A 24,543-nucleotide genomic window follows, 5' to 3' on the forward strand; every position below is an offset into this window, starting at 1 on the left:
CGGGTGAGGCGGCCATGTTAAGAGCGGGCAGGTAGCCCGGCTGAGGTGCGAGGCGGGCCGTCCCTCTTGCTGCTGCCCGAGCAGCGAAGCCGTTCCCTCGAAAACAGTGTCTCAGGAGAGTCTTTGGCATGCTGCTCCGTCAGAGTCGTGTGCTGAGCCCTGGGAAGGGTGGGGACAGGGACACGGTGACACCCCGCAGCACCCCGCCATGAGCCCGGGGGCACGAGGCGGCTGGGGACACCTGGCAGAGCACAGCTGCTCCACAGAGCCATCCCGTCACCTTCGGCTGGGGCAGAGTATCGGTTTAAAACCTTCAGGCCAGTTTAGAAGGAGCTCCTGGACCTGTCTGCCTGGGTACTTCCCGTGGCTGAGCACCTCAGAAAGCTGGCTGTGGGAAAAACAGAAAATGCCCCGGATTCTGTAAACTTGAATATTTTATTATTAGTGAGCGTTTAACTCCCAGCCCTCAAAGTTTGTGTTTCACATAATGGAGGAGATGAAGCCAGTTGTAAAGATGGAAGAAAGAATTAGCGCGCTCAAGATAAATAAAATCGGGCCTGGCAGCAGCAGGCTAAAGGGGTATTGATTAGGCAAGACCCTGGGAGCTGGATTTCAGCCATGAAGATGGATAGGAAAGCATGTAATATGGAGTTTGTAGACTAGTCAGGACATGTGTCAAATAACGATACCTAAATCAGGTACCTGAGCGATAGGCCGGATTATGGGAGGTAGTTTTTGAAGAAGAGTGTAAATGGTTTTTGAGAGACTGAAAGCTTTGATACGACTGCTATAAATTTGAGCCAGGGACAGCCTTAAGAAGGTATCAGAAATATGAGAGGTTTTCTTTGGAAAAGAAGTGAGTCTGGAGCGGAGGTCAGTCTCGGTTGCCTGTACAGAAGTGGCTGTTGAATTTCTGTTTGGAGATACTACAGAGAAGGGACATTGCAGAAATATTCTGTAAATTCTGTAGCAGTATTTTGTAACAGTATTCTGCAGATTCTGCAAATTCAAAATGCAGTATTTGGTTTTTCCCGAATGCCTAATGTTTAATCCCACTTTTCACACTGGATTATTTATTAACACTCAGTAAACAAAGCACTATATATTTATGCATATCGCTCAGATTGGAACCTTACTTACTTCCAAAATGGAAACCCATCTTTTGCTTTGTATTTTGTTGTTGATTCCTGCCTTTGCATCATCAGACTTTCTGGTAACACATGTCAGAAACATCAAGGTAAGTAATCAACCACATTCATAGATTAACTTCCCATTGTTCATAGATTAACTTCCTGCCATTTATCAACATTTATCATAGAGTTCATATGGTGCTGCCACCAGGAGCTTTGTGTTCTCTGTTACCAGTGAACATAAGATCAGACTCGGGACTGACTGGTTTACCTCTAATCAGCCTCAGTTTTGAATTGTATCTCTCATTTTAAAAGCATCACTTTCCTCTATTTTCCCTGTCATCACCACATAACAGTAAAATGTTTTAGTGGTCTTATATTTAAATGTGTAAACCAATTGGTGCTGCCAGTGAACTGACTTTAGCACCTTTAAAGCAATGTAAAATATCAGTGAAAAGATGCCTCTGAGAAGCAGAAAACAGAGATATGACATGGCAGCCAGGTAAATACGTCCACCACCCAAATGACACGGTAGGAATTTTCTCAAAAGATTTTCATGTTAGCATGTAATATATCTCTGCCCCTCAAAGGGGCCATTCTGGTTTCTCTGAGTAAGACAGTGCTTCCTTACGTTTTATCTGATTTTCTTCAGTTACGTTGTCAGCCACTACTACGCACCTCAATAAATTGTTTTCCTCTCTCTCTGTAGTTACATCTATGAAAAGTTACAGAGGGCAAATCGCTTTAGGGAGTATGGTAGGTTAGTGGGTAGAACAGGACAAAGCAATTTACAGTCAATTTGTGTTGATTAGGTTATGGTCTTTGCCAAGACTTTTTCTTTGAAAATCAGGATAATAACATATCTAACTTTTAAAAATCTGCGTGAGATTTATTACTGCAAATTGGAGATGCTACAGATTCTTATTATTTAATCATTATGTAGACCAGATATAATGTATTTTTTTCCTCCTGATTACCATTCTACCTGTTATTCTGTGTGGGTCTTGCAATTCTAAACCCTTTCTAAATGGAAAATGGCCAAAGCTCTGTGCAATGCTCCATCCATATATGCAGAACACTACAGAAAAGTCAGTTGGTTCTCCCAGTTTTGTTACATACTTTATGCAAATGTAATTTGATTGAAATGAAAGAAATTGCTCTGTAGTGTGAAGGTCTCAGTCCCCATTCCTGTCTTAGCTCCTTTGGGCAAGTAGTATGCCAGTGAGGAGTGATGAAGCATGGCTGGAAGTCTGTCTGGCTGATGACCTTCTAGCTGTCAAAGCTGCTTTTAAACATAGTCAGGTAAACACAATTGTCAGACCCAATTATGCTGAAAATTGGACAAAAATCTGAATCAAAGATCCTTACGTGCCCTTGCACACCTTGTTCCTATGCATGCAGCTACTAAGGGTGGGAAAGTTTTTTCTAGATTAAAAGCTACCTGTAGAACTACGTATTCAAAGCATTCAAAGCACAGATAGCAATGATACAGCCTTCATTCATGGCCCTCAGTTTGGCAGCAGCAAGACTCCTACGTAGCTCACAAGGAAGTTTTAACTTTCCTAGCTTAGCTGCATTATGGTCTCTTCTCTGTAATATGCAATTAGCATCACTTGGGATGATGAAATCTTTAATGTTGCTGCAGATTTGGACATAATTTTCGTGCCTTATTTTTCCTGTGTTGTACTGAGGGATATATGAAAATACCTCGTTCAGTGTTGTGAATTTCCGCAGGTCACTTCAAGTTAACTGCACAGTCTTTGCTGAATCTTTTAGTCATGCTGCATTTTAGTTTCTCAAGCTGTAAAATCTGGGCTTCTTTCAGCAAGTACTGTAAGGGAAGCCCTCTTTTCCCTCTTTGCTTTCCTGGGAGTTCAAATTTCTTTTTTCCTCTGCTCTTCAGAAAATCAAGATAGATTTTTTGCACCTATGTTATTTGCTGTTGCCACAGCAAAACAGTGTTAAACAAAAGCAGAATTTGTTCCTGTTATACAGCTGAAAAAAATTCTAATAATTGATGCAACTGGCAAATGTGGAAATGCTATAGAAACATTTTATTAAGTAACTGTAGTTACATGAGGTAATTAAGAGGATATTAAAATCTCAGTTTGGTCTAGAATTGCATGAAGTATTTTTTAATGGGACACTATCACTTTCTGCCCACATAGCTTAAAATGACCTTGGTGTTAGTGAGGTCTCTAGATACATCCAAGTGAATCATTACGCCTGAAAACAAAAGTCACAGAATCAGAGTCACCTACTCCATTCCCCTGTGGAAATCAGGGTCAGCTAGAGCAGGTAGCCCAGGACAATGTCCAGCTGGGTTTGAGTATCTCCACTGAAGATCAGCCGAAGTACAAAGTGACTAATGCCTTTCACTGAGAGATTTTTCTGTGTTTTTGTTTTCAATGAGAATGGCAGAGTAGCCCCCCAAATATTTAGAGAATTAGAACAGAACTCCTTCAATACTACTGTAGAAACTATAATTCTGATAAAGAATGTGCACAACAGCAATTCTGTAAAAATTAAGTGCAGGTAAATTATCTTTTAATTTAGGAGATAGTAATCAGAGTTGCAGAATTTGTAACTAAAGAACACATATTTGTAATTTTTTTATATTCTTAAACTGCTTAGTAACTCCACTTGGAGGAAAAGCTTGTTCCAAACAGACGTTTCAATGACTTCCAACTTTTCACCTGCCAGGGTCCATACCTCAGTTCATGTTTTGTAAGGGGAAATGATTAGCCAGGATGACAGTATAGATGTAGAAAATATAATTTCAGTTTTGGAATGGACAGATTTGAACCGGTGCACACTTGACACAGGCATTAAAAGAGCCCATGTATGTTTGTGGAACAGGAGAGATGTAAACGCAGAAATCACCTGTATGGCAATAACAGTTTGAAAGGTGAACCTAGAGAAATGTACACAGATTTTTTGGCCAGATTCTTAGAGGAGTTGAGAAGCCTGTCATCCAAAACCGTGCATTACCATAGAACTAATATAGTGCCTTGAAAAAAACTTCAAAATAAATAAAAAATAACCCTCTGCGTCTCAGTTTCCAACCTGTAAAACTCCTAACTGTGAAAGTAACAAAAGCCTTAGATGTACCGGGGATGTGTATCTGACTTGGTACGTTATTGTGTCTTTCCTCCTCTGTGTGGTGGAGCAGGTAAACATGCTTGCACAAAACATGATCCATGAGGCTCTCAGAGCCAAAAGAGATAAGGTATTTGCAGCCGAGCTTACGGGAATCGTTGCACAAGCTCTTGTTTTAACATGACTCGGTAAGCACATTTGAAGCCCGTTTTCTCTTTCAGAAGAGACTACGTGGTATTTTTGTAGAGCTTCTGATATTTGCACCTACTCTGGGACCAAATATGCCAAAAAAAAAGTTCTAACAGCTTTTTTTTTTTCCTTCATGCAGCCTTTCCTAGTGACCAATTCCCCTCTCTGTAAGCCTGCTGAATTCCCATCTTACCTATTTGTGTTAGAACGAAAGGCTGTTGGGGTGAAACAGGAAAAAATTAGGAGTGAGTCTGAAAGACTGTAAAGATGAGCATGGCAGATAGTTTGGATGTGTGTGACTGGGAAAAAAAAAGTGCAAACTTGTTTTTTTTAGGCTTTGCTACAAACCCCTTTTTTCTTCCAAAGGAGAATTAGTTTGAAAAGACAAAACATGTATCACAGGACCCCAGACCAGGAATTTCCAACAAAAAGATGTAACCCTGAGGACAAAATACTCTGTTTTTACTTGGATATCATCACATGATCGAACTATACTCAAGGAAGCCATATTAAGCAGATTTTAGTATGTTTTTTAGTCTCAGTGACATTTAAATCTCAATGGCACTGAGCACTCAAGCCTCTTTTCCTCTCACTCTCCCCCCATCTCTCAGGTGGTCCATTACTGTTTTTCAGCTGAAAGAAGATAACTTCTTCTTGTGTCACTTAAGCAAAGTACAAAATCGGCATCAATCAAAGTTTAACTTGTCTTTCAAACCCACAGTATTTAAGATGCACTAAATCAAATGAAAACCAAAAGATTCACCAAAGCTGGGAGTGCTATAAGCAAAATAATTATACCCGCCTCAGATGCCTTACTTGCTCTTCCCTCAAATTTACTTCAGTTTACTAATGAGGACCTTTCTTAAGCCTTCCTTCTCCTGGACAACTTCTTTTGACTTGGAAGCAGAAGACAACTACATAGGTGCTAAGTGATTTATTTCTAAATGCAGCTTTCCCACATTAGTTATGAATTTTTTTCCCTGTTTTTCTCTTTACAGAAACGAAATGCTGATAATGACTTGGTGAGTAAGGCTTGATTTTTCCTGGGCTGTTGAGAGAGATTTATAGCGACAAGGGTATTCTTACTGTGTTCACAACATGTTTCTGTGAGACTAGTCTGAGAGAATAGATATTTCTGAGTGCACGTGACAGGGGGAGTAGTAGCCCAGGATTGCTTGTTTCAGGCAGTAGGACTAAAGAGGCAGTTCCTTTCCAAGCTCTGATGGAAACTGCTGGATAAAGAAAGAGAATGAACAAATTATTTTAACCTCGTTGTATTTGAATAAATAGCAAAGTTGTTTGAAGTCACCTCTCTGTCTCTAACAGACATTCATTCTATGTTGCTTTTATTTTTATTTTATGTTGTAGTTACTGCTAAGGAAGTCAAGAAACCTCATCTCTGAGGTTGATTCCGCTCGGCACCTGGACTGCACTTCTGCAATACTTAAATGCTTAGATTGTTTGGAGACCTTCTTAATCAACCAGCCAGAGATCAGGCCCACCATAAAAACCCTAAGGTTCTCTGGTTTTCATGCAAGAAGCAGCCCTTTTTGTTGTGAAGTTGCCTAAGGAGTCATATGTATTGTTACCTATGGTTTCATGTAGTCTCCAGAAACCTTATGCCTGAGCATTCAAAGAAAATAAATATTCCTCTACCCATTTCATTGTTTAAAGAAGAATGAGCTCCAGTTGTGAGGAAATTGAGAATAACATAAAATGGAATTTGGAGCCATCTGGAGTTGTTCAGGGCTATTTTTAAACAAGATGACTACTCATATCCCTGCTCTAGGAGTTATCCACTCAAAAGATAATTACAGTCACTAATACAGTGAGGCAGCAGTAAATTGTTGTGCTCTTTGACTAACCATAAAAAAAAGTCACAATCTCAGAGGAAAAAAAAACAACAATTCTTGTACTAGCAGTATCTTTGCTATGGTGGTAGTATTTTGTTAAAGAGGCTGTAGTTATAACTTGTGGAATAGCACCATGATGGCAGTGCGATAGATATCCAAGGAAGCACAGCTGTGCTCCAGTTCTTGTGATTAAGTCTTTCCTGTTTGGGTTTGGAGTGATAGAATGTCCTGCCATGATTTCTTTTTAAAGATGTGATTATGGCTGATCAGCAGAGACATCAGTGTAACAGCTGGCTCTTCTTTTTTTTTTCTTTCTTTCTTTTTTTCACTTTTCAATCTACAGGTTGTCAATGGGATAGAAATCTATAACATGAAGATAGACAGTAAAGTAACCTCTCGATTTGCCCACAATGTCATCACCAGTCGAGCTGTCAATCGTGGAAACGTGCACAAAGAAGTCTTCTTTGATGTTGAACTCCCTAAGACAGCCTTCATTACCAACTTCAGCATGTGTGTAATCTTTATGATATTGTTAGAGAAGATTAAAAGTCTGTGCAAATGCATCTGGGCAAAACTGAACCCAAATGTTCATTTTTGCTTTGCTATTTGATAGATTTCTAAGTACCTCCTGGGTAATTGTCTGGTACTATTAACTTAACATGCAAGATACCCGGAGAAAGGCAAACATTGGTACATCTAAGAAAAAATTACTAATTTTCAGTTATTTCTATTCATGATGATGGACTTTAGGGAATGAGGGATCTTCTCTGGACATCCATTCACCTTTTCAGAAATAATCATTTACTTACTCTGATGTTATCAAACCAGAAGAGTTCCATTACTTAATTTCCCTGATGACATTATAGCTTAATTTATCTCTTCATTTAAAAATCATATTTGAGTGAAAGGCAGGAAGTAGAGAGAATTATTCCTTTGCCTTTGTGCCTTTAGTCACAATAATATGTAGATCTCACCATTATGAGGTTTAATTCAGTTTAAACATGTCCATCTCACTAATCACACCATGCCTGTTTTATTTTCAGTGAAAAGAAACAGTAGCTTTTAGGACACAACTACTCTTAATGCATGCTAGAACTTTTATTGTAGGACGGGCTGAATCCCCTGTGAGAAATGCCTGTTTAATGGTGTAAGGAGTCTAAGGATGAAATATTCAGCTGTAGACAGATACATTTGGATGGATGAGTCTCATCCAGAAAGTCGTCTGGCTATTAGATGAGATGAGATTGTCAAGCTGCTGAAGTGTAGGAATATGGCAGATGTAAGCAGTGTTGCTGTCAGCCCAGTTTTGACCTAATTAATTTTCAAAGTAAAATTTGGTTTAGGTTCTCTTGAGATACTGAGCACAGAGCTCTTCCTTCCAGCTAAATTTGCTGAGAAGAGTAGCTTCAGTGAACGTGCCCAAATCTGGGCAATATCAGATTCCTGAAAGTGCTGTTCAGCAAACCACTCAATAAACAGAGAATCACCTGTAGTAACTTTTCACGTATCGGTGCAAACCATTCAGCTAAACTCGGACTTTTTCATCTGCAGGACAATTGATGGTGTCACTTATCCCGGAACTATAAAGGAAAAAGAAGTTGCGAAAAAGCAATACGAGAAGGCTGTTTCAAAGGGACAGACTGCTGGTCTTGTCAAGTAAGAATGCTGCCTTGTGTGGCTTCCACACCATCATCCTAAAGCAAACTGTGAGATTGGAAATACCTTCTTCTGGCATATTTCTGAAGTTTGGTTTTTACAGGACCAAAGAACAATCATTAAGTTAGAGTTACTGTAGTGTAAATTATAAAAAGGAAATACAACTTTTGACTACGCAAGCAGTATCTGCAATTATGGAAAGACGGTTTCTGCCACTTTTACTGACTTTGTATGACCTGTTGCTGGGATTAAGCTCACTGGGAAACTTGAATAAATTCTACATTGTTTGAGTATGATTTTTAGCAACAAATCAAAATTCCCATTTTTGTTTTACTCCTTTTTGAAAATCATACTCCACCAACCCAAACAATAAATACTGTGGAAGAGGTTAAAAATATTCTTTTTCTTCTCCACTTAAATACAGAGCTTCAGGAAGAAAAACAGAAAAATTCTCTGTCTCAGTCAACGTTGAAGCAGCCAGTAAAGTCACTTTTGAACTCACATATGAGGAACTGCTGAAGCGACAGTTTGGAAAGTATGAGATGTTCATCAAAGTAAAACCAAAGCAGCTTGTCAAAGATTTTGAGGTAAATGGCAAACTGTATCAAATTGGATACTATAGTTTAGGAGATGATGAAATTCTGTACATCTGTTGAAGGTGGAGTACCATTGGTTCACAGGTGAGCTGAGTGCCCATAATAATATTTCTAATGAATCACGTGGGTAGACCAGTACTCTTTAGTGCAGGTTTTTATTTGTAAGCCTGACAAATTGGCTCAGCTACTAAGCCTCTAAAAGAAGTGATATATGGAAAGCCAAAAAAAGCCATTATGATGCCTTGGGGTAAAACAGAAGACTAATAGGTTTTATAAATGCCTTTATAGCATAAACTACACCTTCCTCACACCACCATGAAATGAGATCGTCTTAAATTACAATGATACATATATCACATTCTAGAATACTGCAGCCTTTGTGTGCCAGAACTTGTCTTTGCTCACTCCTATCTGCCTTGCCAAAACCCAGCTCTAAGGCAAAATTTTCTGTGTATGCCCAGAAAATGCTGTGTAAAAATCATTACAAAACTCAGCATCTATAAGAGTTTATGCAGCATTATTTTAAACACACTATGATATGATAGAAAGCATACTGAAATATAGGTCAAAGTTGGACACGACTGACTGGAAATGACTCAGTTATATTTTTGAAGGACTTGAGTATTTATTGACATTTTACAAAATTCCAGTATCTAGCTTTCAAACAGGTTATGTTTCTATTAAGGTGTACTTGTTTCTAGCTTTGTTTTTAACTTCTATGTATAAAAAGGCCAGTTTGGCTGATGGTGTGTCCACACAAGTGTGGATTTGGACTGCCATTAAGAATTACAAAATTTCTTTTACTTTTACAAAAATCTCTCTTTCACATCTGTAGTTGCCTGCTGATCCTCTTTGTAAATGGCTAAGCTAATATATTGTGGGGTCATGAATGACAACGAATTTTCAATTAATATTTCAGATTGAAGTAAATATCTTTGAGCCCCAGGGCATCACTGAGCTGGAAGCGGAAGGAACATTCATCACCAACGATCTACAAAATATCATTAAAAAAACTTTTTCAGAGAAAAAGGTACAATGACTACTGCATTCCGTAATTTATTTATTACGGTTGTAATCCTGAAATAATGATGTCTGTGCAAAAGTGCTGTAGTGGCTAGCAATGGAACCGAGATTAAAAAAAAAAGAGGAAAATACAGTAAAGGCTTCTCTGTGCAAATGAGCTCTGAATTCCAAGCTAGCAAGTTGAAGGCCATCTCCGTACAGTCCAGAAGCCACGTAGCTGTTAGCATGGTGCTGTACCCAAACTCGTAGGCCTTGGCCCACAGCAGTAGTTGGAAACCTGAATACCAATAGGACTATTTCTTACAGAAGAACTGAGTCAGTGACAGTTTTCTCATGTATGGAGGTGGCAGAATTCCTAAGACATAGACCGCCCAACAGCTTCTTCAAAGGTGTCCTTCAGGGTGGAGGGCTGAACCAAGGAAGAAGGGGAAGTAAACATGAAGAAGAAGAAAGCTCTAGATAGCAGCCTTCGCATATCAGTTACCCATCAATAAATATATAAATAGGTATGGATCCAAACTAATACCTAACCTGATAAAACAGGTTGTTCTCATGTCTCTGAATGTGAATATACAAGCTTTATAAAAATGCAGACTTCGTGTTCTGTAGAAGATTGTCAGCTATTAAGATTCAGTTCTCATGAAAGCTTTTCTTTTCAGGGGCATATCTCTTTCAAGCCAACTCTTGATCAGCAGCGATCCTGTGCAAATTGCCCCCAGTCTGTCTTGGATGGGGATTTTACTGTAAGATATGATGTGAAAAGAACAACTCCAGATAATTTGCAGGTAAATCTGACAGCTGGAAATTTTGAACTGTTGAACAGTTTAGCTTGCATAGTAAAGGTCAGGGAGCAGCGAGGGCCAGCTGTTCCCTAAAGGACTAGGAGCTGAGTGTGACAACACAGCTGACAGCACAGGGGCTTCACCAGGCAAGAGCCCACTCCCCACAGTACCTGACCAAGGCACACCCAGAGATGGCAGTCCGGGGTCATCAGGCAAGTTTGTGGTGATAAGGCAGCCCAAGGTCAAGGTGGAAAGTCGGTCTGCAGGGTGGGATCCAGCTCAGTGAAGTCCATGGACAGGAACAGGTAGGGCTGTGACACAGGTGGAGACCGGTATTACTACAGTGTAGCTCAGGCAGGGACTAAAGGCCCAGGCTTGTGCTTAAATGAAGCTCCTGGTCCCATGGACAGAGGTCAGACTGGTCAGGGCCATTAAAGCCTATTAGTCCACTCAGGGGCTAGACACTAGGTGAAAGTAATTTCTTCTCTATCCATTTTATCTTTATAATATAGAAAAAAATATATTTTTAAAATATTTTATTTTTCAGATTGTCAATGGCTACTTTGTACACTTCTTTGCACCATCAAATCTTCCAAAGTTGCCCAAGAATATCATTTTTGTAATAGATATTAGTGGCTCAATGTCTGGAAGAGAAATAGAACAGGTAAGTTATTACATTACTATAAAGTCCTAATGGAAGAGCCTCTGTTGTGATGGAAGGGACGTGGTGGCTTATAGTGCATACGTGCTGCTTAAGCTGTACCAAGTGCTGTGACCTCTCTCATGCTCAATACCATAATTACTAGTTTGAAGCATTACTGTAGAACAAAATTCTATACATTTGGGCTATATTTACTTACTTATAAATGTTATTAGTTCAAAACTCTCAATATCAACATTTCCAAAGAGCTGTCACATGTACTGGACAGTTCCAAAATTAAAACATACGTACAGTATTGTATGCATTGTCTATGTTGTTCATTTTGTCTCTGGGAAGCGGCAGCTCTTTTCATAGCTGGAACTCCTCATTCTAAGATAAGGCTCAGAATTTTCAGATTTTGGTGCTGCATCAAAATATCGACGCTTGCTTGCGTATGAGCATCTCCACCAACCTGTAGCTACCCATTTCCCATCACTTTCAGTTTGTCATGCCAGCTTACCTCAGTGTGAGCAATGATCCATGACATGAGACCTGATTTTCCTCTCTGCTACAAAGGTTTACCAGATGTAATTGTAACTGGCTGACTTCACTAGAGTTTCTCTGAAATAGACACAGGGACTGGCAAGGACAGAACAAGCTCAGAATTTTTGCATGACGTACTGTGCCAGAGTTAAAAATGCCCAAATGCTGAGAGATTAATCATGTAACATCTGTAAGCACCTATTTTGTTAAATGTTGAACCATATATTTAAATCTCTTTGTCTTACAGACGAGAGAAGCACTTCTAAAAATCTTAGATGACATTAAGGAAGATGACTTCTTCAATTTCATACTGTTTGGTAGTGAAGTACACACCTGGAAAGAAACATTAATCAAGGCCACTCCTGAGAATTTGGATGAAGCAAGGAAGTTTGTTCGGGGCATTGACACTAGAGGCAGTAAGTACTTTACTGGACATGCCGATAGGTCGCTGTGTAAGTTGATTTATCAATTCAATCTGTGAATACAATGCTAGAGCTTTTTTTTTTTATTATTTTTTAATTACTGATGAGACACTCCTAAAGTTGAAATTTGCTCAGAACATGACATCTCATCAGCGTCCAGTGAAATATAGACCTATATTTTGACTGTCTGTGCTGAAACCAAATTTCTATGTGTACCTTGCAGTGACAAATTTACATGGTGGTATAATGAGGGGAATTGATATGCTGAACGCTGCTCATGAGGGAAACCTTGTGTCCAAGAGAAGTGCTTCTATAATTATCATGTTAACAGATGGCCAACCAAACGTAGGTAAGTTTTTATTGGATGGAATAATAAAGAGAGTGAATTAACTAACAAAAAAATTCTCAGTTAAAATTGGCCTCCATCTTTGACTTTTGGATGCTTTCATGATTTAAATGCTACTATACCAGCATCATACTGCTAAAACAAGTTTTTGATAATGAAAATCTTTTTCATTTCTTTCTCCTAATTTCTTTCTCCTAAGAAATCCAAACATGACTGGCCATATTTCATTGAGTGATAATTTTATTTTTTTATGAGGAAAACTCAAACTTTTTCTTGTTTGATGTGCAGGCATATCAAATACTCAGGACATTCAGGCACATGTGAAAAAAGCCATTGATGGAAAATATCCTTTATACAATCTTGGTTTTGGCTATGGTGTTGACTACAGCTTCTTGGAGAAGATGGCGCTGGAAAATAAAGGAGTGGCCCGTCGGATTTATCCTGACTCTGATGCAGCTTTACAGCTTCAGGTACAGTAATCACCACCGAAATCAGATGAGCGATACAGATAACTATTCAGATAACTATAAAGACTTTCTTAGTTTGAAGTAATCAAAATCCCAGTGTAATCTGGTACTGAGATATTCAAGAGTCTGCTGTAATCGGAATATTAGTTGCATTTAATTTTCCTCTTCCCTTATATAACCCGAAAGTGGAAGGACAGTAAAATGAAGATACTGTGGGCTATGGAAGAGGGTTCAAAACTTAGCATAGGGTGACAGAAGTCAGAGTTCTGAAGGACACTTTGGCGTGCAGCAAAGTTGCTGCAATCATCATATCTCCTGTACCTCACAGATCATGCAGTTAATATCATGTCAAGGGAGGAGAGGGATGACAGAGCATAAAGGCTCTAGATATTCTGTCTTTAGGACTTACTGCAAGCAGGTGTATCTTACCATACTTCTGAAGCATTTTATAGTCATATAAGGCATGAGAACAGGTATAGACAGTACAGAGTTGACTTTTTTTTGCTTCTCACATTCCAATAGCAGCCATTTGAAAAATTCACCAAAGAGTTCACATACTGGATTTTGCTGCAAGCTCTGCCAAAATCAAATACCTAGTCTCCTTTGGCTTATGTTGTCATTTCAGTCTCTGCAGAGAATAGATCTGGAAACTTATTTCTGTCAAGTGAAGGGAAGCTTAGGATCCCTCTTGAATAACAGTGATGGAACTCGTCATCCGCAACATGTTGTTCTGAAATATTTTCCTCTCTTTTAGTAAAACTGAAGAGTTAGTATATCCTTTCTCATTTCCATTATTTGTGGATTTTTAGGCCTTGTACTCTGAGATTTGACTGAATATTTAAATAGTTCTTCTAAAATACACTTTTAATTTTCATTACTGAAATAGCACGATGTTTCATAGGTACAGACCTACCTATGAATTAAAGATATAATGATAGTTAAATTTTTCCATTTTTTTTTTTTTTTTTTTTTTAATCTTGTAGGGGTTTTATGATGAGGTGTCGAATCCCATGCTCACAGATGTGGAGTTAAACTACCCAGAAAATGAAATATCAGACCTAACTAAAAACAGGTTTAAGCATTTCTATGATGGATCTGAGATTGTGGTGGCTGGGCGCTTTATAGACAACAACCAAAACAGTTTGACTGTAGATGTAAGAGGTGAAGGTGTAAGTATGGATTTCTTTGACTTACAAAAAGTACACACAATGTCTGAACGTGCAAAGCTGGCAATACTTAAAATATTTACTGGTATTTCTTTACGTCAGTGACAGGATGTGTTACTGCGTATGCGAGAAACTAAATGTGCCAAAGTCATTGCTTTTAAAACTGCAAGTTACTTGCCTAATTCAGTCAGGTATACTAAGGTCAGTCTGGAACAACTTTGTGTAGTATGACTGCATTAGCTTTACTAATAGATTTTTTTTTTTTTTTTGCTACTTTAGTCTCTAAATACCCTACCTGGTTCTTTCAGGAGTCAAATGTTCAGTGTTCACAGATACTGAATATTTGAAATGTCTTCCTCTTAAAGTAGAATTCTACTTCTAATATGAATCAAGTGATCTAAATACCTCTCCAGATCTGGACTCTGTAAAAATATTTGCCTCTAATATTCAAGAAACACAGCAAAAACGTATTACAGATGATGTTATCATAAATACTGTGAACTCCATATATGCCCCATGCACTGTGGTGCATTAAAGATATTATATGAAATTAGGTATATTTCAGATACAAATAATGTATTATTGGTGATTTAGCCAGCATATCTGCTTGAACATGTTCCTATATGAAATTGGCATCATAATCAAAGTTCTTTAAATCCTGAGTAGCCAAATTCTAATGAACAAAAATGCCACATGGATTTGGAAACTGCATTATGTCCTATAGCATACACTACTAACCTTCACAGAAGCAATGGAACAAACATCCTGATACACCACTGACAATGTCCTGGGCATGTGCTGTGTAGGGCCAGACTGTTTTTCAGTTTACTAAGATTTTCAGATGTGAAGGTCTTGATTTTGGGAGGTTCTGGAAGTCCCTGGCTAGTTATGATACAGAGAAGTTTATCTTATTCCTAACAGGCTAATGACGCCTTGTCATATACTACACAACAAGATGCTGAGCAAACAGCTAAAGCTTTCCAAGAACAAGAATATATATTTGGAGATTACATTGAAAGGCTCTGGGCTTATCTCACTGTTGAACAACTCCTGGAAAAACGGTAATTATATCTAGAATGACATCTTCCATGAACCCCTTAAACCATCTGACTGGTGCAACTTCTAGGAAGTGAAGCTGAAATTCAGGTCACACTGAGGTGCCAATGGGAAAGCATAAAAAACAGTAAGGATAATCTCCCAACCTATTTTCCTCCTCAACCTTAGTATTCTTGTTTCAGGTTACAAATTAAACAATTTTAAATTATTGCAAATATGAAGCACAGTTTTGCCTTTTCCTTGGATAGCCAGTGGAATCAAAAGCGCTCTTAGACTGTAACAAATATTCCTTATTGAGAAATTAGCTGCAAAGAAATGACTTCACTTTAAAGAAAAGTATTTAATCCAGGGTTCAGTGAGTAATGTACCGATGATTGATGCTAGGAGTCTCTACCTGTATTCAGCATTGCAGCTACAGGAGAGGAAAAGGAGAATCTTACAGCCGAAGCCCTGGATCTCTCATTAAAGTACAAGTTTGTAACACCCCTGACATCCATGGTGGTAACAAAGCCAGAAGACCACAACAATCAAGATGGGATTGCCGATAAACCCATTGAAGGTATAGAGACATTCACAATTTTCTATATTTGAGAAGCCAAAGGTTATTTTGATGTTCCCCTAAAAAAAGGCTTTTGTGCGGGCACAGTTTTAAACATGTGTCTGAAAAATCTGCTTTCCAAGCTTTACATGTGTATGGTTTATGCAAAATTAATTTTAATTGTGAAGCTCATTTCCATTTAACTATCCTTCGTTACTAAATCATATACTATAAGTTCAAAATAAGTATGTTTAAAGCTAAATATATAAAATATTACATCAAAAAAATGAAAGCCAAGAAGCATTTCTAGTCTATTAGTCCAGCTATATTCAGTTTAGTTCACATCACTTTCTCCTTTATTTTTCTACATACTTCAGCTTAGAGGTAGATGTAGTAACAACTTTCTACATGAGTGGGGAAAATTTGCATGAGATCTTCCTCGTGCAGGATATATCAGGTTGTAAAAAGATGGAGATTATATCTGTAAAACACAGTATCCACATATTTGCAAAAAGAGAAGCAATTGTATTGAAAGTGCACAATTCGTTCTCGTCTGCTCTGATTCTTTGGCTAATTAATAACTCCTCGCTCAGTAAAATACTGGGCTTTCATACAGCTCAGCCTCTCTGCTTAGTCTGTGTAAAATAAAATGACTCTATTCCTCTTGAGCAAAGTAAGGCTGATGCTATCTGCTCCGTGCCCCCAAAGCCACCCTGCCCTCACTAATATGTGTTGTCCTCATCTCTCCCTCATTCAACAGGTCTGACAAACCTCTTGTGAGGCTTTTCAGTCTCCTCTATTAGCACCCATTATTTTTTCCCCAGTCTTTTGTTTAGTGCCCCTAAAAGTTCCTCCCAGGCTCTGTGTGGGCTCTCTGCTGGCTTCTAGATGAAAAACTTCCTCATCTCCTGAATTTGGCATGGTAACTTAAGGCATTTGAGCATAACAGAGATGCTTACTGCAGGTTAGTGGGCTTTTCTTTCAACTGGAATAAATCCTGAAACCAATTAATTGCTAAGTGCCCATCAATTCTGAATAATTCCTCAGGCATTCTGCTGATAAAATTTTTGCATTATTTTTTGTAACTATCATAGTGGGATGCTGCCATAAAGACACTTGATGTTTAAATTAACATTCAAGTCATTATACAGCATAATGACTTTAAAGTTTACAGTTGGACTCCATAAGATGGAAAAACTTACTCAAACATCTGACAGAAGTGGCATCCACGCAGTGATCTTCACCTCTTTGCTTTGCTTTTCCAGGCGGTAGTACTACTGCTACTTGTAGTACAGAGGCCCTTTTCTGAACCTCTTTCCAAGTAAATCTTTGTGTATAGGAAGTAAAGAGCAGTAATAGGAGAAAATACTCAAAACACTGCTGCTGTATAAGAAAAGAAAATAATTTTTACACACCCTAGAGTCACAAATTGGATTATTGAATCATCCAGTCAGTATTAGTAGAATTATGCAAATGCCTTGAAAACCTCAAAAGTGTAAAACCAGTGAGGACCATTTTGCAATGTGGAAATGGCATAACAATAAAGCAATTACTAATGGTGCTCTTGTCATATGCATAATGAAATGCAGTTTTGCTGCCTCACATAACAGCTTTTTACTTTCAGTATGTTTCTGATGATCTACAAATATTGCAATGTATCATTGAGAAGGCAAGGAATTGTAAAATACTGAAGATACCTGGTTGAATTGTCAAACAGTTTTTGATTTTTTTTTTTCTTAGAATATGTTTTAACAGTGTCAGAATCTTTTCTGTTTAATCATACAACTGAAACCGTAAATTTCTCTTTTTCTCCCTTTTACTTCTTACCTGCCCGTGGTAACAGCTGAAGGTATGTACATTTCTTATTAAATCTACTTAATATTTGTAACTGTTAGAAATGGATTTCCTGCATCACTCACTTTATCTAGGACACAATATTTTCATAAAATTCTTGGTGAACAAACAAAGAAAAATAGATTAAAAAGTTTTCAGATGGAAAAGTTTGTAAATACCATTTTCAGTGTGGTTCCTCTGGTCTCTGATAATTGCGGCATCCCACCATCACAAAATTCACGCCCAGTACAAATAAGTTGCCTTCCAGGGCTAGCAGTGTTGACTCCCAGATACCTGTGTGTAGCAGAGTCTCTTGTACAGAGATGTCTTCACTGATGCTGTGATTGCTACTTCTTCGGCACAAAGCCCTGTCCTCAGACCCCCCTCCATAGCTTCAGAAAAAGGAAAAAGGAAAAAAGACTAGAAAAACGTGGAAGCAAGTGGGTAAGTCTTACTGACTTCCCTGTAGTACAGTTTAGAACAAGATGGCACAGAGGACTCTGAGAAGATACGTTGTTCCAGCCCCTTACAGAGCAAAGCACATACCTTTGGAGAAGTAACATTTTTGCTGAAAAGTAGGGCATGCGTTCTGCCAGTGCATGACATTTGCTTTGTTGCTGTACTAAATAAACTGTTTTGACTAAGTTTTTCTTTAAATACTAAAAAATTTATACATAATTACAAGATTTTGGAGTTGGTTTTGGTGGAAGGAAGTGGGAGAGATTAGTTTTTATTCTTTCTAGCCTCTAAAATAACATTTTGTTCCATTCACAGCAGAGGCTGTCACAGCTGGTGCATCAGGTAAGTCATTAGTTGTAAGTTTCTGAATGAAGCAGCATCTGTCAAAAGAAAATGATTCAGACAACTGGAATTACCAGAGAGATAGGAACTGCCTTTTCTGGGTTTACAACTGTATTTTAACAAATACTACCAAATTCTGCTCGCTGCTGAAATGCTACTCACTGCTAAAAACACACTTAGAGGTTGAACAATACCAGGTGAAAAACTTCCAGCTAAATAGCTTTTAAGGAGTAAATGCCAGTTCATCAAACCACCCTATTTTCCTGAAAGCTGTTTCCCAGATACGGAGGATGGACTTGAATTTGCATTTCCTTTGGGATTATATAAAGCAAGGGACTATGATGTTAGTGTCTCTGGCTAAATTAATACGTTCGGTTACTTACACAAGAAGAAACTGTTTTATTCAAGAGAGAAGGATAGCAACTGACCCTTCAGGGTGCTGGTTGGGCAGTCCTGGTAATGAGACACTTAAATTTAGGTTTTTCCTCTACAGATTAGTCTCAGTCTCTCAATCTCTCTCTCTCTCTGTCTAGTTTTCTCAAGTCTTCATTGAAAAGACTTAAATTCATTCTGGGGAAAAAAACCCAAATGTCAAAACCTCAGAAGTTTTCAATGGATGATGTTGCATTTACTCACTGATAGACAGCTTAATCCTTCAGTCTGAGACATCTATGTCCTACAGATACAGCACTTGGGCCTTGTGGAAACCCTCAAAGCAATTCAGACTACAAGTGAAATCTGTCTCAAGCTTTGCTTGATTCACAAGGGGCACAAACTGTCATTCCATGGGCTATATGCTTTAAAAAAATCAGGATGACATTAACAATTTACCTAGCGTGTTAACTTCCTGACATCTTACATGTACTGTGCAGATGGTGTGTAAATGTTCTAGTTTGATGTGAGTTTTTGTAACATTTTCCTTTACTCTCTGCAGCTCCACAACTATTATACCTACATAAGCCACAACCCACATGGTATACTAGCGGTGAGTAGTTTGAGTACTGTCTGCTTAGAAGGAGAACAAGAGAGACTATTATTTAAGACTAGATTGCACAACTCTTATAAGTCTTTTAGCTGATTCCCTTCCATAAAAGTAGCCATTTTTTATTTCCATGGGGCTAGTATTTTAATTTACTTTAAACATCTCTAAATGTTTTTTTTAAAGATCAAGTCACTGAGATTATATATGGTCATTTTCTTAGTCTTCCTTCCCATTGCTAGGCTTTGTGTTGGTAACTGCCCGTTTGCTGTTAAAGTGAACTTCCTGCCCTCAGTAGTACTTCCATGGCCCTCAGAGATAAGCCCTTAGAGGTGGCCATACTGAACCTACAATCCATGTGCCAAATTTTGCAGCGGTCAAGAGACACAGGATATATGCCATGCACCTGGGAAAGAGGAGGCAAAGAAAGATGTAGTTCACTTTGGGGAGATGGTAGCAACTTCCCTGGGACCCCACCACTGCTTTGGAGGATGGGCTGGACTAAGCCAGGCATACAGCTTGTGCAGGGACCAGTTCCTGCTGGTGCCCAGCATCAGCAGTTCCATTGCCGCAGCGTTAAACATTCTTGCGGAGCTTTGAACCTGTGTATCACTGTACGAATACCAGTGATTTGCTTTTACAGTTGATGGAGATCCACACTTCATTATATCAGTGCCACAAAAAGAAGATGCCATTTGTTTCAATATCAATGAAAAACCTGGTGCTGTGTTAAATTTAATAAATGACCCAGTTACAGGTGAGTTTTTAGTTTTTTAAAATACAGTAAATTAGGATACTTATCATAAAATGTTTTATGTTTAAACACTATTTCTCTCTTTTATACTGCGTAAGCTTTTTTCCCAGCAAAGTTATTAGGAGTTACTGTAGCTGTGATAGCGTACCATTACCATGACAATGTTTTCACTTCTTAGAGCAAAATGAACTTTTAAACTTTGTTTGAAAACCACTGTAAGAGTTGAGAGACATGATTTGTCTCAGTGAGTAGCAGTACAAGCAATAAAATAATCCTTACCTTGCCATTTCATGGGATACCTGGCAAAGAGAGACCAATGGCACACAGGGTATTTGTGCCCATCACAGACTCTTTATGCTCTAGGAAATATTCAACTTTACGCAATAAAGTGATTGTTGTCTTGGTGGAAATCTGCAGAACAGCCCCCCAGAGCTTCCTTCTACTTTGGCACAAATATGTACAAGTAATTCTGATCTATTTTTCAACTTGTATTCGTTTCCTTGAGCTGTTGTTAAATTTCTGTGACAGTCCTTGACATCAGTTGATCAAGTCCCATCTGTGAAACACCACTTGATGTTTCCTTTTTATATTAGGCATTACAGTCAATGGAGAACTCATTGGTGATAAGAGACCAAATAGTGATGCAAAGATCCAAAACACATATTTTGGAAAACTTGGCATTGCAAATAAGCACCTGGATTTAAAACTGACAGTAACTCCTGAGAAGATCACACTTCAGAATGGCAATGAAAAAACAGGTTTCTCTTGGCTCGATTCAGTCACCTTGCAACAAGAAGGGTAAGGCTTACAGAAAGAATATCAGGCTCGTGTAGTACTTTTTCCACTTTTTAAAGTGCTGATCAAGAATACACTTTTAAGATTTGTTGTCTGAATATACAAAAGAAACTCATTCAAGTCTTTTTGGATTCTGCTCTCTACTGTATGTAACTGCTGAATGGTTATTCATAAATTCCTTTGATTGAATTAAGTGCAGAATTTTTCCTGATTTGCTATTACTATGACCAAGGTAAAGCTAGATTTGGTATTGTGCTTAATGCAACAGTGTCTTGTAAATTCTTAAAAGGTAACTTTAGACATAGTGTGTAATCTTTCAAACAAAGACATAATAATGTGCTGTAAACAATCTCCATTTTAAGAAATAGAAATGGTGATATTTATAGAATAGGTACATTTTGCCCTGTCAGCAGGTATATTTTTATGCAAAAGAAAGTTTAGAAAAGGAATGGGCAGCATGTCCTTCTCCTCATTTACATTTTCATTTTGTACCTGAAACAAAGTTACTGCCTTCTCAAAGCATGGCACTGCAACAGAAAGAGCACCGGAGCAAAATTGTTATTCATACAGCATATTTTTTTTAATACGACAGCCACATTGAGAATATTTCTAACGCAATCTTTATCTTAGGACTAACCTAGACAGTTCAGGAATTGTCTTTTCTGAAAAATGAAAGGAAAAGGTGTCAGGTAGCATCCAGGCAAGGAAGTGATGGTTTTATAAATAGTGTTTTTATTACTGAGCTTGAGGTGCTATATCTACATATCACTAATCTATCTGTGATAAAATGTGCCGTTAAAGGACGAGTTTTGGTCAAAAATCTTGCTGAAAGGTTTAAAGGCTAGGTAGCTTTTTACAGTATAATTTAGTATGAGTGTTGGACTGTCTGTGAACACGTAGAGATTCACATGGACCAAACTAGGCAGCAAAACCTCTATTTTAAAAACACTGAGCAATTTATAAAGCCATGTTTGTTTGTTGGACGTGTTGTTTCTTCTCAAGTATATTCTCATTGCTCTGAACTCTGGGAAGCACAATGTCCTAAGGCAAGTTTTTCTTTTTTCCTCAGTTTAACTTTGATAATTAATAGGAAAAAAAATCTAGTGCTCAAAATGGGCAGCGGTGCCTCATTTGTTATTGTTTTGCACCAAGTATGGAAGAAGCATCCTCTCCACCAAGATTTCCTAGGACTGTATACATTGGACAGTGACAAACTGTCAGAACAGACCCATGGATTATTAGGTATGACTTCATTGGGTGTTTTCATGCTTGTCTTTCCTTATGAGGCTGCATCGCTTGTAGACACAATCTTGTACTTAGCCTTTCTGAACTGAGAGCGAGTCACTGAGGTGACGTTGATTTGCCACATTAAGATTTCTGACAAAATATTCTGGGCTCAATCTTTATGCATTGTCTTTCCTTAAATTTCCTCTGCTGCTGCTGAAATCACTAGCATCCGTTGTTCTCACTGGCATCTTTAAACCTCTTAGTCTTGCTAAATCTTGTCCAGAGATTTTACTTTTTTTCTTACTACACTGTTACTCCAGCCTCTTGGATGGTTTGATCTCTCCTTTCATCTTATCGCCTTTGTCCTAAGTACAAGCACTCTGAGAAAATATATGTGTTTGCTCAGTCAAAATTTGCCAAACCTCAATTAGTGCATCCTTGTAAGAAAGAAGTTGTTAAGGTATATCTTGATTTACTAGCACATACTAAAATCACAGAATGTGTTATATTGTCCAAGATTTTCCTCATGTCAGCTAACATTCTTTATTCTAGTAGAAGGTGAAGTTGGTAATTCACGAATGAAAATGATGACCCCATTGAATCCTCCTGTTTTCTGCCAGTGTAGTGGGTTTGGTGGTGTGCATTCTCTATTGGAAAATACACAGATAGAAGCTGTTTTCCCTTGCCTTCCAATTTTTACTTCCAAAATCAGATAAAAGCAGCAAACATTCATTTTGGGTCAATAAGTTTACTCACTGTGGAAAATAATGAACTGCTGCGAACTTACTCGTCTCGGTCTCGGTATGCGCTGTGAGGCCTGAGGAGGGTGAGCCAAGGTATGGGTGGTAGTATGTGTTAGGTCTGTGCGTCGTGGGAAATGCTGTAAGAAAACAGAAAAAGGGCAGAATAAGGATGAAATGTTATTTATGCTTTTCTGCTACAGTCTCCTTAGGCAAAAAGACCTCACACAGAAGTTACTCTGCTATGGTACGAATTGCAAGTAGCAAGAAAATTGCAAAAGCCCACGTGGCATGTGGGAATGCCATGTTACAGTTCACTGACTTACACGTCTCGTCACTATTTTCATCATCTTTGACTTTGCCTGTATACCTCACGAAGTAAACTAAATCGGTGCTTATTATAGCACTGAAAGCACCAGCAGCATCCTGCACCACCTCCGACAGGGCAAAAGTGTGTGAAAGCAAATCCTGTCAGGAGTGAGAAAATTTCTTAGATGTCAGCCTTGTTCTGAGCATAATCATATCCAATAATTTCAGAGATCAACATGTGTATTATTTAATTAAAAATAGCTAAAGACTTGGAGAGAATGTAATGAATACAACTGAACAGACAAGACATAAATTGAGGATACCTTGAAAGATATCTAGAAAAGGCTAATTTCACTGTGCATTCGGAATTTACAACTTGTATCCAGATGATACGCATAGAATTCTAGTTTATAAAAAGAAAATACTACCATAGGCATATGTTCAACCTTACACCAAACTCGATGTTTGCTCGTCCATTGAAAACCCTGAGGAGACACGGGAAACAGCACAGGAATGTAGAAATTCTGAGGTTTCTCTTTGGTTTGTTTCTGGTTTAGTATGTGCAACATGCCCAAAGTGGTAGTTTTGTCTTCTATTTTTAGGACAGTTTTTCCACCCCATTGATTTCACCATACTTGAAATTCATCCTGGGTCTGATCCCAAGAAACCAGATGCCACAATGATTGTTAAAAACAATGAACTGACAGTAACAAGGTAAGAAAGAATTAAGTCCTTAGCAAAGACTTGGGGCATATTACCTTGTCAAAGTGCAGTTTCTGCTTCGATACTCCCATGACTGCATTTTCCCTTTCAGGGGCTGGCAGAAGGATTACAGAAGAGATCCTAAGCAGGGCGTTGATGTTCCTTGCTGGTTTGTTCATAACAATGGAGCTGGGCTGATAGATGGTGTTCATATGGACTATATTGTTCCTAGTCTGTTTTAAACAACTACAGCTTCCTCCAGATCCATGGGTATCCAGAGTATTTGTCTGAAAGAATCATATTTTTCAATGTTTAACTATTAAAAATAGATAAGCTTGCCGTGTTTGGCAAGGCCAAGATATGACAGATTCTCACAGAGAATTTTACTGCATGTTTGATTGAATCTTAAGTGCTAAGCAGCTATTTTACTCGTGTGCACAGACATCACTCATCCCCTGAAATATCCCTCTTTTTTACTGAATTAATGTACTAGTTTTAAAATTCTGACTTAAAATGTTACTTTGTAAAACATAACAGAAACATTCTGTCCAATTTTAAATCAATAACTGAGTGTCAGGAGTGATTTAAATAAAAGCATCAGTACTTAATGCCTTGTTCTGTTATTCCAACAGCTACCAATGTTTTAATTCCTGTTTCACAGAGCCCAGGATGCCAGATGCATTTTGAAATTCCTCACAAGAGGGCAGCTGGCAGACCAGCACGTATTTCAGGATCATTCAGTAGTACTTAAAACCATCTGACCACTTGACTGCGTAGTGCTGAGCACTGGTGCAGTGCCATCACTCGAGGTGACTGTTAGCATCCAGAACTTCTGTATTTTCCTATTTTAATTTGAACCTAAATTTTGAATGCCCAGATCTTTACAAATTAATGAAA

At 38.3% G+C, this 24,543-nt stretch overlaps 1 protein-coding gene across 1 annotated transcript; it reads left to right on the forward strand.

Annotated features, from left to right (window-relative positions):
• The first annotated feature begins 1,147 nt into the window (after positions 1-1,147).
• LOC104381314 (inter-alpha-trypsin inhibitor heavy chain H3) lies at positions 1,148-23,888 on the forward strand. The gene is made up of 21 exons (XM_086618775.1): positions 1,148-1,237; positions 5,417-5,440; positions 6,615-6,781; positions 7,823-7,927; positions 8,352-8,514; positions 9,443-9,553; positions 10,206-10,331; positions 10,876-10,992; positions 11,759-11,927; positions 12,157-12,282; positions 12,568-12,749; positions 13,730-13,915; positions 14,834-14,973; positions 15,373-15,537; positions 17,327-17,339; positions 19,101-19,122; positions 19,763-19,876; positions 20,467-20,671; positions 21,738-21,910; positions 23,547-23,658; positions 23,759-23,888. The coding sequence occupies exons 1-21, from the start codon at positions 1,148-1,150 to the stop codon at positions 23,886-23,888; spliced, it is 2,640 nt and encodes an 879-aa protein (XP_086474901.1).
• Positions 23,889-24,543: the final 655 nt, after the last annotated feature.

The sequence above is a fragment of the Tauraco erythrolophus genome, chromosome 12 (genome assembly GCF_009769465.1).
Source record: "Tauraco erythrolophus isolate bTauEry1 chromosome 12, bTauEry1.pri, whole genome shotgun sequence".
In the NCBI taxonomy this organism is placed as follows: Eukaryota; Metazoa; Chordata; class Aves; order Musophagiformes; family Musophagidae; genus Tauraco; species Tauraco erythrolophus.